The 16,109-nt window shown below is 36.2% G+C and overlaps 1 protein-coding gene across 2 annotated transcripts; it reads left to right on the top strand.

Annotated features, from left to right (window-relative positions):
• The first annotated feature begins 962 nt into the window (after positions 1–962).
• LOC119559702 lies at positions 963–3,076 on the top strand. Of its 2 annotated transcripts, none has more exons than XM_037872763.1 (2): positions 963–1,571; positions 3,015–3,076. In XM_037872763.1, exons 1-2 carry the CDS (start codon positions 1,285–1,287, stop codon positions 3,019–3,021), a joined length of 294 nt encoding a protein of 97 aa, XP_037728691.1. In that variant the 5' UTR covers positions 963–1,284; the 3' UTR covers positions 3,022–3,076. The 2 variants fall into 2 exon arrangements, with proteins under 2 accessions (XP_037728691.1, XP_037728690.1); XM_037872762.1 differs by lacking the exon at positions 3,015–3,076 and adding an exon at positions 1,646–1,784.
• The last annotated feature ends 13,033 nt before the right edge of the window (positions 3,077–16,109 follow it).

The raw sequence follows: 16,109 nt of genomic DNA, 5'->3' as shown, positions 1-16,109 counted from the left end.
ACTCTGCAAAGTTTTAACATATTCATAAGTTCATAGCTACTCTCCTTTTTAACAAAAGTGTTTTATTAATATTTCTTTAAGTTTGGTAAGTGTTTCTATATATCCATACCTATGCAGTATTGGCCCACTTAATCTGACAAATTTTCCTTTAATGTAACTAAATAATAACCTTCTTTGGGTTTCTTGAAATGCGATAAGAGCTGCGTCAATACAGTCAAGCTGAGCTAGAAAATCTTGTAATTGAGTTTAACTGATACAGTTTAACTGATGTGAACAGTTAAGCGATAAATTAAAAGCTGCTATGCTACTGTTGTCCATTGTTTATGTGTACAACTAAAGTAGTAAGATAGGTTAGTGTTTAGGATTTGGTATTTAAGAAAAAGTTTTAGATAATTTAGAAACACTATTAGCAAAAAAAAAAATTACAAAAAATACATTTGTACAATTCTCAACTTTGGGTGCGGCCTTGAATAACGATGTGGAATATATATACTTTATAGCGTCGAAGACTCTTTCTTCTACCTGTTGCATAATTTCCTGCGAATCTAGTATACTCTTTTAATCTGCGAGTAATGGGTATTAATTTATTTTTGGGAAATTCATTGGGTCTGTAAAGCAACAATTTAAATTTAAATTTTAGAAGGTTATTATCTGGAGAAATAAAAAACCTTAGGTTAACGTAATTAACTCTCAAAACTGAATACGCTTCTTGCAATCTCATTTCATAAACAAGTACTTTCTTTATTTCTCTTTAATTTTGTCTATGTAAGTAATGCCTGCTTGTAAGTGTCTTCATAATATACTGCAAAGCCACTCACTTTCAAACAGAGTAAACAAGTTTCATAGTATCTATCATTGTGGTGTGTTTCTAGGCATGTTTGAAAATGGTTGCTTGTGGTGGTTGATTTTGTGCTGCACTACTACTAAAGTCTATAACCCAAACAAAAAAGTTTCACCGAACGCGTTAGTCGCTTGTGAATGTTTAAGTGTCTAACACAAAATTTGAATGTAATGAAAAATTAACATATAATTACTTGTTGAGTAATGATGTGCCTACATAAAGATTAAATTATTCACCAATATCATAGGTGGTATATAAATTTCCAAAAAATATACATACTTCTTATAACGGTTAATTTACCTACAGATAAAATTGATTTGTTTAAACTTATCAATAAAAGTTTTACTTGAATCTCATTATTACCCTTATGACTGTTTTTGTAATTAACCCCTTAGTTGCATGCAAAATACATAAAACGGTAAAGATTAAAACAAGTGACAGTCATGGTGGCATATCAGAAAAAGTGCTGGCGGCATATCATGATCGTCCGGGCCGCGATAACACTTACATGTTATTGCATTATTAAAATCACAGATCCATATATATTAACAAGTGCACAAGCAACATCCGCTAGTGTTGCATCGCGAACCCTAGCTGGAAATGGAAATGTACATCATCGATTACCGCGCACCAGTGCCAGCCAACACAGTAGTGGAACTAGTGCACCTACAAGTTTCAAACTTGCTGCAAAATCACTAAACACAACCAGACACGTCAACTTGCGCCTAAGGTAAGGTTTCTTGTCCCTAGCACATACACCTAAATATGTGTGCATTAAAAAATGCAATATTATCAATTGTACAGAATACTGGTAGAAAAAACATCGTAAATGTCACTATTTCGCCAACGTTTCAACTACTTTTCCCAGCGATTTAGATCCTAAAATGGTAAAAATGAACATGTTGCATAGTGAGTTATTTTTAAATAAACTCATAGTAAATTCAACGGATTTGATTTTTCGATCAAACATGTTAAAACAATAAAAAAAAATTTAAGTAAATATTTTGCATTGCATAAAGTATTATATTCTTATATTTCTTTTAAATATTTTCCAATTTAGTTCCATTAAATTGAATATTTAATTTGAATTCTTTTTATAATTAAAATGATTATAGCTAGCCTTAAAACTCATCATATTTTTATTTGGATCAAATAATACTCATATTTTAAACGAACAGATATGAATTTTAATTGAAATACATATTTTATTTAAATTAAATATGATCCCCGTTAAAGGAATTCTACATTATGGTTGATTTAAATATAACTGGGCTTAAATATATTATGGTTCATATTTAATTTGAGCCGAGCGCTTCAGAAACTTCGATCGTAGATTGGCTTACTTCCAGTTCAACTTTCCTGCTGGGTGTTTCTGGATTAGGCTCCGGGGCCTGTAGTACACGTCCTGGAAGAAATTAAGTAAAGCTGAAAATAAAGAATTTGAAATTAAAAGAACAGATTCGTTAAGCCTTAAAAGAGTCCAAAAACATTGATAGAATTTAGATTTAGTAATGTGACTAAAAGTGTGGCGTGATGGAATGTTTCTGATTTGGGGTCGTACTCTACAGATAAAATCCTTTCAGATTTTCTAGTGTTTTATCTTGGACCAGAGTAGTTAACGAAGGTGTTAAGTTGGTAAATTTAATTTGAATTCTTACCAATTTTCGTTTCGCAGCACAAGGAATGGAGTTCTCTTGATCCTCTTCCTCGTCAGAGTCTTCAACGAAGTTCTATTAAAAAACCTTTTTTAATACAATATAAAAATTTGTTTTACTTTACATACCTGTGATTTCCCACAGATAACTTGGATCGAAATTTCGCTCGTATACATGTATTTTCAATGGCATCTCTTACATACATACATATACACTGGTCGGCATAAGTATTTTGAAAAAACAAAAGTTAAATATACTCATAATTTGAACTTACTTCTTGTAAGCTTTGGCATCAAGGGAAACACTAATAAAAATCCAATTAAATCCAAAGATTTCATGTTCAATTTAAATATTTTTTTCAAGTAATATCCAAAAAAAAAGTAGTTAAATAATTATATTGTGTTTTCTAGGTACAATAGATTAAAACAATAAGAAAGTGGAAAGACAAATTGCAGATATGGGCAGTAAATATAGATTAATTATTTAAACAACATTTTTAAAGCCTATTATTATTTCAGAAATTAATACTCAAATGTATTGTCGGATTAATGTCTGTTTAGAGCAGCTGATAAAAAACAATCAAACCCCAAAATCTGAATTTCCATTGAATGAGGAAGGCGAAATGAGTTTTATTGGTTAAAAGGTTCCTTAATAAAAAAAATAAAACAAAATCACAAAAAAAAAAAGGGTATGAAATATTTTATTTTGCCGTGCTCAATGCCGTGCCGATTCTTTATAAGGTAGGCTTGCGAATTTTCGTGCTCTCTAGAGACCATAAAATTCCTATAAAAAATTCCCTCCGGACTGCTACACAAGAATTTCCTGTGGAGCCGAGCAGCGAGGCGGTCACTACAATTCCCCCAAGAACGGGGCAGTGATGGACGCCACCAGAAATACCTTCGACAGCTACGTGTAAAAGCAAATGAAGGTTTTCTGGATGTGGAGACTAGATCTCTTTGCCCATTTCCGTACGAAAAGAGTAGTCTTTTCTGCAACTAACTGGGTTTTTTATACTTCCCAAAATGAAAATGTTTGTCCTTTAGTTTATCTGTTTGTATGAATCCCTTTTTGATTTTAGGGTCTTGCGAACCTTGTGGGTGTATAAATTAGTTAGAGATAGAAAACTTTTGTTCTAAGTCTTTTGGAAAAACCCTCTAGTTTAGCGCAAAATACAAATAAGCCAGATTTGATAGGCTTATAGTTTCTAAAAAACTAACGCTACAGAGTTGTGATATACAAGGGTGGTCAAAAGTATTTTCACAAAAAAAAAGTTAAATATATTCATAATTTGAACTTACATTTTGTTAACTTTGGCATCAATGGAAAGGTAATTTGAATGCCGTTTGAATGATACAATACATTTCTTAACACATTCAGTACTTATTGAAAAGGACGAATTTGTGTGAAAATGTCCCTTTTGAACTTTTTTCCTCGACTTGAAAACTTAAATTTTTTGATGCAAAAAGTTTCTTCAAACAAAAATAATAGTAACTGCAAAAAGAATTTTTCAAAAATCATTTTGCTTATATTTTTTATGATTTTTTAAAGGTGACACTGTCGGAAAAAATTTGTATGAAAAAGAGAAAAATATGGCTAAAATGCATGTTTCTAAGCATTTTCAAAAAATCATAAAAAATATAAGCAAAATGATTTTTGAAAAATTCTTTTTGCAGTTACTATTATTTTTTTTTGAAGAAACTTTTGGCATCAAAAAATCTTAGTTTTCAAGACGAGGGAAAAAGTTTAAAAAGGACATTTTCACACAAATTCGTCCTTTTCAATAAGTACTGAATGTGTTAAGAAATGTATTGTATCATTCAAACGGCATTTAAATTACCTTTCCATTGATGCCAAAGCTAACAAGATGTAAGTTCAAATTATGAATATATTTAACTTTTTTTTTGTGAAAATACTTTTGACCACCCTTGTATGTCTCTAAAAAGGTAACTCAATTTGCTAAACACTACCTATACTGAAATTGTCTGAATATAACAGACTTAGAGTTATAGCAAACAGTTTTTTTTAAACCACTTTTTGACTATTTTTCTCAAAATTGGCTAGAACGATTTCTTTTTAAATTTTAAATCTTATAGCCCTTGCGATTCCTCAACTTTTGATGTACAACACTTTTTGTCGTACAAATTACGGCTTAGAAAATATTGAGCGATAAAAAGTGCAACCCCTTTCAGTTCATTATGAAAAGCATTTCAATTCTTACTTGAATGCCCAAAACTACACTGGTCGGCATAAGTATTTTGACGAATCAAAAGTTAAATATACTCATAATTTGACAACACTTCTTTTAAGCTTTGGCATCAATGGAAAGGTAATTTAAATGCCATTTGAATGATGTAATACTTTTCTTAAGCCATTCAGTACTTATTGAAAATTTCGAACTTGTGTCAAAATCTACTTTTTTAATTTTTTTTTTGTCTTGAAAACTTTAATTTTTTGATGCAAAAAGTTTCTCCAAACAAAAATAGTACTAACTGCAAAATGAATTCATTTTGCTTATATTTTTTATGATTTTTTGAAAGTGACAATTTGTATGAAAAACATTTTCAAAAAGTTATAAAAAATATAAGCAGTTACTATTATTTTTGGTTTGAGAGACTTTTGGCATCAAAAAAATTTAAGTTTTCAAGACGAGGAAAAAAGCTTTAAAAGTAGATTTTCACACAAATTAGTCCTTTTCAATAAGTACTGAATGGGCTAAGAAAAGTATTGCATCATTCAAACGGCATTTAAATTACCTTTATTTTACTATTATTTTTGTTTTGAGAAACTTTTTGCATCAACAAAAATTTAAGTTTTCAAGACGAGAAAAAAAGTTTAAAAATAAGATTTTCACACAAATTCGTCCTTTTCAATAAGTACTGAATGGGTTAAGAAAAGTACTGCATCATTCATACAGCGTTTAAATTACCTTTCCATTGATGCCAAAGTTTACAAGAAGTAAGTTCAAGTTATGAGTATGTTTAACTTTTGTTTCGTCAAAATACTTATGCCGACCAGCGTATACAACAGTAAATTAATGAGAACAAATTCGTATAAGATATTTTTATACCCGTTACTCGTAGAGTAAAAGGGTATATTAGATTCGTCGGAAAGTATGTAACAGGCAGAAGGAAGCGTTTCCGACCCCATAAAGTATATATATTCTTGATCAGGATCACTAGCCGAGTCGATTTAGCCATGTCCGTCTGTCCGTCTGTCCGTCTGTCCGTATGAACGCTGAGATCTCGGAAACTATAAGAGCTACAATATTGAGATTAGGCATGCAGATTCCTGAGATTCCTGCGCAGCGCAAGTTTGTTTCAGAAGAGTGCCACGCCCACTCTAACGCCCACAAACCGCCCAAAACTGTGGCTCCTACAGTTTTGATGCTAGAACAAAAATTTTAACTGAAATGTATTGTTCTCATCAATACCTACTGACTGACCTAAAAAAAATTTTCCACGCCCACTTTAACGCCCAAATCTGTGGTGCCCACAATTTTTATGCTAGATAAAAAATTTTAGCTGAAATGTATTGGTCTCGTCAATACCTATAGATTGATTTAAAAAAAAGTTTGCCACGCCCACTCTAACGCCCACAAACCGCCCAAGCCTGTGGCGCCCACAATTTTCGTGCTAGATAAAAAATTTTAACTGAAATGTATTGGTCTCGTCAATACCTATCGATTGATTTAAAAAAACTTTGCCACGCCCACTCCAACGCCCACAATGCTTAAATCGGTCTACCGCCGGTAGGTGGCGCATTTGCTGCTTGCATATCTCCACTTTCCTTTGGTCCCTTTAGCTGAGTAACGGGTATCTGATAGTCGAGGTACTCGACTATAGCGTTCTTCCTTGTTTTTAATTAAAGCCTAGTACTCACATCGACGAAAAGCGCGAACTAACCATAGGAGTGAGCGAGAGGCAAATACACGGCTAACGCTTTTCGTCGGGTCTGTTTTTGAGCGCGGTACTCAGATGAGCTAAGGAAATACCTGGAAAAAATACCAGATTTAGCAAGAATAAGAAATCTAATCTTTGGCGGTGTTCGTGAAAAAGAGGTGTGGAAACTAAATGTTAAAAATGGAAGGAAAATGCATAGTGGGACTTCGTTTCCTACATGGACATCATGCCGAGCGTGTTCTCGCACATAAAGTAAGTTCTGGCCAAAAGAATTTGGTTGCGTTGTAATAACAGGGGTATATAATTAGCAGAACTACGAGTATTACGATTGCCGACGAGCTCGCCATTGGGGAACCACAGGACTCCACCACCTCCAACTACTCGACAGCCTAAGCGGCGATGGAGAACGCGCTGGCTTCTACAGGGTGTAGGAAAAAAGGACACCCGCCAGGGGACGACTGGAGGAGCAATTACCAGGATGCTGGGCGACTTCCTGCAGAATCAATGGAACAACCCAATTCCCAATGCGGCTCCCATTCCCTTAAGGTCCATGTTGCCATATTTCGAATCGGAGCTGGACTGCAAATGGCTCGGAGAAAACGGCGAAGCATCCATAACCAGAGAAGGAGGCCTTAAACTACTAATTAATATAAATAAAAACATAATTTCAACATTCCATCTGTTTGTATTTATTTGTGCACAAGCAGATTCGTCTTTTTAAAATAATTTAATTTTTCGTTCGTCAATAAAGCAAACCCAGCTGCTTGACAGTAAGACCATGCTACACGCATTGCGGGTGAACTAGAAAGAATAAGATTTTTCGACTAGTGAAACTCTTAGCCTAATCTTATTCTTTGTAGTGGCAGCGAAGTTTTCGAAGTTCACCCGCAATGCATGTAGCATGGTCTTACTGTCAAGCGGCTGGGCTTGTTGCCAAACGGAAAACAAATCAATTGGAGAAATTTAAAAAGGAGGTGTCTGCTGGTTCACAAAGAAAGTAAAATAAAAATAAATGGAATGTTCAACGAGTTTTTTATTTATGTAAAATTTTAGTTTACAGCTTCCTTAACGTCCCACGAATGCTTCGCCATCTTTCCCGCGCCACCGCAGTCCAGCTCCGAGTCCCAATGGGCATATTGGACCTTGAGGAAGTGAGAGCCGGATTGGGAACGGGGTTGATCCGCTGATGCTGCAGGAAGTCGCCCAGCATCCTGGCCATGGCTTCTCCAACTGTTCCTTAGCGGGCGCCCTATTTTTCTCCTCCCTATAGAAGCCACCGCGTCCTCCAGCTCCGCTTAAGCTGCCAAGTAGCTGGTGGTGGTGGTGGTGTACGGAGTCCTAATGGAGAGGACTTCGGAGATCATATTACTGGTGGTTCTGCTAAAAATATCCTTCTATTAGTACAACGCAACCAAATTATTTTGGCCATGGCTTCTCCAACTGTTCCTTAGCGGGCGCCCTATTTTTCTCCTCCCTATAGAAGCCACCGCGTCCTCCAGCTCCGCTTAAGCTGCCAAGTAGCTGGTGGTGGTGGTGGTGTACGGAGTCCTAATGGAGAGGACTTCGGAGATCATATTACTGGTGATTCTGCTAAAAATATCCTTCTATTAGTACAACGCAACCAAATTATTTTGGCCAGATCTTACTTTCTTTGCGAGGACACGCTCGGCAGGATGTCCATGTAGAGAGCGAAGTCCCACTCGGCATGTTTCTCTCTAGAGGATCTCCTCCAGCACGTCAACTATTCTGCGGATTTGCCCCAGTTGTGGTATTGCTTCCTGTCGGTGAAGTCCCACAATAATGGGCAGCAGCTTGGATTAGGCGTCCTTTTTCATCAGCACTGACCTCCTTTAACCGTTTTTTGGGTTTTTCTTCGATTTAGAATTTTTAAATTCCCCACCGCTTCTGCACGAACACCGCCAAAGATTAAATTTCTTATTCTTTAGGCCGCGGCTAACGGCGTTCATCGAAAATTCACTCGCGAAATCGGGTATTTTTTCTGGTATTTCCTTAGCTTATCTGAGTACCGCGCTAACAAACAGACCCGACGATAAGCTTTAGCCGCGTATTTGCCGCTCGCTCACTCCTATGGTTAGCTCGCGGTTTTCGTCGATGTGAGTACTAGGCTTTAACAGAGAACTATTTAGAGGTTTGTCATCGACTTAACCTTTTTGTAATTAATAAATAATTAACAGCACGAAAAATTCTATGTAATGATATTACCATACTTCATATATGAGTATTATAACAAAAATGAATGGAACTCCCATTTTTTAATTGATTTTTAAAGCATAGAACTCACATCGACGAAAACCGCGAGCTAACCATAGGAGTGAGTGAGAGGCAAACAGGCGGCTAAAGCTATTCGTCGGATCTGTTTTTCAGCGCGGTACTCAGAAGAGCTAAGGAAATACCAGAAAAATACCAGATTTCGGGAGTTAATTTTCGATGAACGCCGTTAGCCGCGGCCCAAAGAATAAAAAATTTAATCTTTGGCGGTGTTCGTGCAGAAGCAGTGGGGAATTAAAAAATTAAAAAATGGAAGAAAACACCAAAAACGGCTAAAGGAGGTCGGTGCAGATGAAAAAGGACGCCTAATCCAAGCTGTTGCCCTCTATTGTGGGACTTGACCGACAGGAAGCAATACCACAACGCGTTGTGGCCCCGTTGCAACGGGTCAAATCCGCAGAGTAGTTGAAGCGCTGGAGGAGATCCATTAGAGAATCTCAGTGGGAAGGAACATGAGACATCGCTCGATCTTCGACGAGCTCTCCATTGAGGACTCCACCTCCAGCAGCTACTTGAGAGCTAAAGCGGAGGGAGGGAGGAGAAAATAAGGTCGCCCGCTAAGGGACAGCTGGAGGAGCCATCACCGGCCATTATTGGCCAGCTAGGAGCTGGACTACAGATGGAGGGGGAAAGATGGCGAAGCATCCGTGGGACGAGAAGAAAGCTTTAAACTTATAATTTACATAAATAAAAACATTCGTTGAAAGTTTCATTTATTATACCTGTTACTCGTAGAGTAAAAGGGTATACTAGATTCTTCGGAAAGTATGAAACAGGCAGAAGGAAGCGTTTCCGACCCCATAAAGTATATATGTTCTTGGTCAGGATCACTAGCCGAGTCGATCTAGCCATGTCCGTCTGTCCGTATGAACGCTGAGATCTCGGAAACTATAAAATCTACAACACTGGGATTAGGCATGCAGATTCCTGAGTTTCCTGCGCAGCTCAAGTTTGTTTTAGTAGAGTGCCACGCCCACTCTAACGCCCACAAACCGCCCAAAACTGTGGCTCCTACAGTTTTGATGCTAGATAAAAATTTTTAACTGAAATGTATTGCACGCAGCGCATGCTTGTCACTCAAATATACCACGCCCAATCTAAAGCCCACAAACCGCACAAACCTGGGCGCCCACAATTTTCATGCTAGATAAAAAATTTTAACTGAAATGTAGTGGTCTCGCCAATTTCTATCGATTGATCCAAAAAAAAAATGCCACGCCCACTCTAACGCCCATAACGCTTAAATCTGTCTACCGCCGGTAGGTGGCGCATTTCAATCTCGCTTTGGTGCTTGCATATCTCCATTTCCCTTTGGTCTCTTTAGCTGAGTAACGGGTATCTGATAGTCGATGTACTTGACTATAGCGTTCTTCCTTGTTTTTATAATTCACTTATGGTGCAAACATTTAATTATATATATTCTTGATCAGGATCACTAGCCGAGTCGATCTAGCCATGTCAGTCTCTGTCCGTCCGGATGAACGCTGAGATCTCGGAAACTACAAAAGCTAGAAAGTTGGGATTCGGTAAGTAGCTTACTGAGCTTCTTGCGCAGCGCAAGTTTGTTTGCAAGCAGGGTGCCACGCCCACTGTAACGCCCAAAACCGCCCAAAACTGTGGTGCCTACAGTTTTTGTGCTAGAAAAACATTTTATCTGTAATGTATTGGTCTCGGTTGATCCAAAAAAGCTTAACATGCACCCAGAAAAAAAGAACGAAAAAAATCAAGAACATTTTTCATGATTTGACAACAATCCGTTTGCTAAGTTCCGTTCATAAAACACGAACGCCGCGTGGTCAAATCATGAACATTTAGGTGTAATTGTGAACGCTTCACTGAAAAATGCCTTGACAGAAATGGGGAGAACGCTGTTCTTAAATCATCAACACCGTTCATGAAAACATGTATGTAGGTCAAGTGTCCCGATTGGCCGCACCCGAAAAATTCGCTCGGTGGTCCAGCTGCTAGAGCGTCCGCCTTTGGTACATGGTAAGTTTTATTAAAATATTATTTGTAATGTTTATATGTACTTCTATTAATAAATAAATTGTCTTTGTCATTAGCAAAATAACCAAAATACATTAATTTCTAGCAATAACAAAACATAAGGTGGGAAATTAAAAAAATCTCTACCAGGCGTCCAGAAAGTCTATCATGTACATGTACACAAACCTCGTTTTTTTTTAGATTTTTATGATCTCAAGTTAAGCTCGAAATGTTCTTAAACTGTCACCATTCGTTCGGAACCCAACCCTAAATTTTCGGTCGAATTTTATGAACGACTGTTCATGAATGAACAAACGGGCTTACGCACTTTTTGACCCCGTTTAGTCTTGATTTTTGAACGATTCGAACGGATTTTTTTCTGGGTGTGCCCACTATAACGCCCATAACGCTTAAATCTGTCTGCCGCCAACATAACCATATATTGAGATGGCGGTAGGTGGCGCATTACAATCTCGCTTTGCTACGTACATATCTCCATCTCCCTTTGGTACATTCGACTTTAGCGTTCTTCATTGTTTTTTTTTTTGAAGTTGCGGAAAAAATTGCATTTTTCCAGGGAACCAATGTTAGAGATGTTTTGCATTTGTATTCGCTACAAGTTGTTAAACTTATAATATATGGACTTAAGTTTGAACACATTGGTTCTTAAGTCTAATGACATACATTTTTACACCCTTGCAGAGGGTACTATGATTTCAGTCAGAAGTTTGAAACGCAGTGAAGGAGACGTTTCCGACCCCATAAAGTACATATATTCTTGATTAGCATCACTAGACGAGTCGATCTAGCCATGTCCGTCTGTCCGGCTTTCCGTCTGTCCGACGCAAACTAGTTTCTCAGTTTCAAAGCTATCGGGCTGAAACTTTGCCCATTGTCTTCTTATGCAGGTAGTATATAAGTTGGAAAAAAAATTTAATGAAATTATATCTATGGTGTTTTTTAGCATATATGTAAACTCCTACGCTTCGAAATAACATTTTTTAATTAGTTCTGAATTTCGATTTTAATTTTATCAAAATCGGACGACTTAATCATATTGCTGCCATAGGAACGATCGTAAAATTAGTGGGAAAATAATATGAAACAAATTATAGCTTCGGTGTTTTTAACATATTATCTTATACTATTGAAAATATAATTTTTTGTATTTTTAAGAATTTGTCGATCTAGCCATGTCGACTATACCATATAGCTGCCTTAGGAACGATCGGAAAATTGGTGGGAAAATAATATGAAACAAATTATAGCTTCCGTGTTTTTTGACATATTATCTTATACTATTGGGAATATAATTTTTTGTATTTTTAAGAATTTGGAATTAAAATTAATAATTATAACTGCAAGGGTACTTCCACTTCCTTTCTTGTTATATTAGTTATTGGAAATACATAGAAAATTAGAATTAGATCTAAAATTTAATCGAAAACTCCAGAAAGGGTTAAGGTGATAAACGTTAAAAGGATAAGTCGCTATGTTAAGCTAGTATAAAAAAGAGTTTATTCGAAAGCTGAAACCTGTTTCGGAAGCAAATGATATGATGGCTCTCTAGTGTAGATAATTTTGTTAATTAATTAGTTACATGATCAGATCTACGAAACATAAATAAAAATCGCACAATACTATTGTATGCTACTTTTAGTTTATGGTGGCTTGCTTCATCACAATTTGTGTAGATTTCCAGACCATAGAAGAGTGTGGGTATTAGTCAAGACTTCGCAATTAGAAGACGCTCAGTAACAGGAAAGGAACATTTAACTCGTGAAAGGATCTTATAATCCCATATGTTTTGCCTATAGATTTGTTGACGTCTTCCTTCCAGTTTAAAGTTCTATTGAATGTTGTTGGGATTCTACGTTTAAATAAGTTCAATCGATGTTATTTAGTTTAAATTATATTATTCTTTATTTAGCACAGCACAACCAACCACAGACTTAGAGATCACGGAAGTAAGAGAAGGATTATCCGCGTGGCTTACACTTTAGTGTTACCAGATATAAATAATGTTATAATGCTGTTTTTGGTATATTCTAAATTATAATGGGGATATTCTAGTGCATATTCAATACGCCCCCTCAAAAATTGCATTATAAATGAAATCAAAATTAAAATTAAAATTACATGTTTTCAACTTAATCTATGTGGCTTGTGCTTGCTTATCTTCTTTTCTTTTCTATTGGGAACATACAATACAGTGATCCAGCATTGGCTGCTAGGATTGGGAAAACCCAAAAAAAACCCAATCAGATCACTCTTAAGAACTAAATAGCTATGGTTATAGAAAAAAAATTTAACAAAATGAAACAAATTATTCGTGTAGTTTGGCTTCTCCATCCAGTCCCATTTTTTCACGTAAATCCATAAAGCGTGGAGAAGGCAACGGCTTCGTTAGAATGTCAGCAAGTTGGTTCTCTGTGGAAATATACTCGATACAAATAACATTATTCTCTATTTGCTCTCTTGTAAAATGATATTTGATATCAATATGCTTAGATCTTTTATGGCATGAGGGATTATTAGCTATACTAATACATCCCTGATTATATTCATATAACTTTATAGGTCTTTCAAATTGGATATGAACACTTTCTAATAGGAATTTCAACCACAAGGCTTCTCTTACAGCTTCGAACAAGGCCATGTATTCGGCCTCGGTTGATGAAGCAGCCACTGAATTTTGCCTTTTTGTATTCCAGCATATAAGATTTTGGTTAAACATTTTGAATAGAAACCCCGTTGTACTCTTCCTGTCAATTTCATTTCCTCCCCAGTCAGAGTCTGCGTATCCGACAATCTCAAATTTTTCTTAAATTCTAATTTCATGTCTATATTCCTTTTTAGATATCTAAGAATCCTTTTCAAACATATCCATAACTCTGCATTATTATACCCGTTACTCGTAGAGTAAAAGGGTATACTAGATTCGTCGGAAAGTATGTAACAGGCAGAAGGAAGCGTTTCCGACCCCATAAAGTATATATATTTTTGATCAGGATCACTAGCCGAGTCGATCTAGCCATGTCCGTCTGTCCGTCTGTCCGTCTGTCCGTCTGTCCGTCTGTCCGTCTGTCCGTCTGTCCGTCTGTCCGTCTGTCCGTATGAACGCTGAGATCTTGGAAACTATAAGAGCTACAATACTGGAATTAGGCATGCAGATTCCTGAGATTCCTGCGCAGCGCAAGTTTGTTTCAAAAGAGTGCCACGCCCACTCTAACGCCCACAAACCGCCCAAAACTGTGGCTCCTACAGTTTTGATGCTAGAACAAAAATTTTAACTGAAATGTATTGTTCTCATCAATACCTACCGACTGACCTAAAAAAAGTTTGCCACGCCCACTTTAACGCCCACAAACCGCCCACAAACTTCAAAAAATCGTAAATATGAACGCGGATATCTCGGAAAATATCAAAGATAGAGGAACGAGATTTCAGATTTAGATTCCGTAGGCTTGAGCGCAGCGCAAGTTTATTACGCGAATATGCCACGCCCACTCCAACGCCCACAAACCGCCCAAGTCTGTGGCGCCCACAATTTTCATGGTAAATAAAAAATTTAAACTGAAATGTATTGGTCTCGTCAATACCTATCGATTGATTTAAAAAAAACTTTGCCACGCCCACTCTAACGCCCACAACGCTTAAATCTGTCTACCGCCGGTAGGTGGCGCATTTGCTGCTTGCATATCTCCATTTTCCTTTGGTCCCTTTAGCTGAGTAACGGGTATCTGATAGTCGAGGTACTCGACTATAGCGTTCTTCCTTGTTTTTATTCATATATCGACTTAAAATATTTACAGCAGTGGCCAAGTCTGGACGTGTACATAACATTACATACATAAGACAACCAACTAAGTTATGACAAGGCGCATCATACCATTCATCTGAATTTAATAATTCATAATTAAGCTTGGTGGCTAGGGGAGTACTTACTGATTTGCAATCACTCGTTTTGAACTTATTCAAAATCTTTTTAACGTAGGCAGATTGGCTTAAAAGTATTTTTCCATCACCGATTTCTATTCTTATTCCAATAAAATATCGAATTTCTTCCAAATCAGTCATTCTGAACTTGTTCATTAAATATGATTTGAAACATTTCTTCTTTTCTATGTCTGCTGTGGCATTAACCAAATCATCTACATAAAGAAGTAAATGAGTGATTCTTTGTGAAACGTATCGAGATTTTCTTTATGGTCTCAAAACGGTTTCATATTTTTATTACGATATTATACCATTTATACAGGATTTTAAAAATATTAAAAAAATTTATCCATTTGACAGAAGCAAAGATATGGCGATGCCTTTTTTTTGTTAAGATTGTGTATAACTTTAAATTACATGGCGTAAAAAAAAAAAAATAAATATCCTTAATTATTATTTTTGCCAACCTTTCAGATAAAAATAACTCCCATAACAGTTCCCAAGCAACTTATAGGCCAAACTTAAAAAAAAAATTCAATCGCGGTTTTCTGCAAATCGGCATTTTTAATTTTTATAAAAAATTAGTATAATGTTCTAAACATAATCCTTGTTGAACCCTACAAATTTTGACGTGGGACCTCCATGGGTTTCCCCAGAATTAATTAAAGCAGTTTATATTAAATCAAAATCAAAGCAGTCTTTTCTTGTTATTATTTTTAAATTATGATGTAACGAACTGTTTTCGACCGTTCTACGCTCTACTTAAACGACACGACTAACCCGTTTGGAACTGCTCATGGAAAAGGTGCATGTGATGGCATAGGAGGTAATTTAAAAAGTTTTCCCAAAACACAAACGTTGTAGGGAGTCCTAAAACTACTCATAAATATCAAGACTGGAGAGCGCCAAGCAACAGCGGAGAAGGCGAGTTTTGAGACTGGAAAAAAGGAGGGTCACGAACCGAAGGAGAAGGAGCTGACGAGGTCAAAATTCCAGCCCAAGACAAACAATAAAGTTTACCCATTAGTCCCAATCGGATATCTTGCATTTTCTTGGGTCACGGGCTGCTATGCAACATAAATTTGGTGGGACGAACGTACAATATCTCTGGGTTAGTCGCGTCGTTTAAGTAGAGCGTAGAACGTTCGAAAACAGTTCGTTACATCATAATTTAAAAATAATAACAAGAAAAGACTGCTTTGATTTTGATTTAATATAAACTGCTTTAATTAATTCTGGGGAAACCCATGGAGGTCCCACGTCAAAATTTGTAGGGTTCAACAAGGATTATGTTTAGAACATTATACTAATTTTTTATAAAAATTAAAAATGCCGATTTGCAGAAAACCGCGATTGAATTTTTTTTTTTAAGTTTGGCCTATAAGTTGCTTGAGAACTGTTATGGGAGTTTTTTTTATCTGAAAGGTTGGCAAAAATAATAATTAAGGAGATTTTTTTTTTATTTTTTACGCCATGTAATTTAAAGTTATACACAATCTT

This window comes from Drosophila subpulchrella, unplaced genomic scaffold (genome assembly GCF_014743375.2).
Source record: "Drosophila subpulchrella strain 33 F10 #4 breed RU33 unplaced genomic scaffold, RU_Dsub_v1.1 Primary Assembly Seq33, whole genome shotgun sequence".
In the NCBI taxonomy this organism is placed as follows: domain Eukaryota; kingdom Metazoa; phylum Arthropoda; class Insecta; order Diptera; family Drosophilidae; genus Drosophila; species Drosophila subpulchrella.
This window is presented reverse-complemented; position numbering and strand designations above follow the sequence as displayed.

Coding starts and splice junctions, on each gene's coding strand:
- LOC119559702 (XM_037872762.1), top strand. CDS start 1,285: ATGGTGGCATATCAGAAAAAGTGCTGGCGGCATATCATGATCGTCCGG. Junction 1,572..1,645: donor CACGTCAACTTGCGCCTAAG/GTAAGGTTTCTT, acceptor TCAATTGTACAG/AATACTGGTAGAAAAAACAT.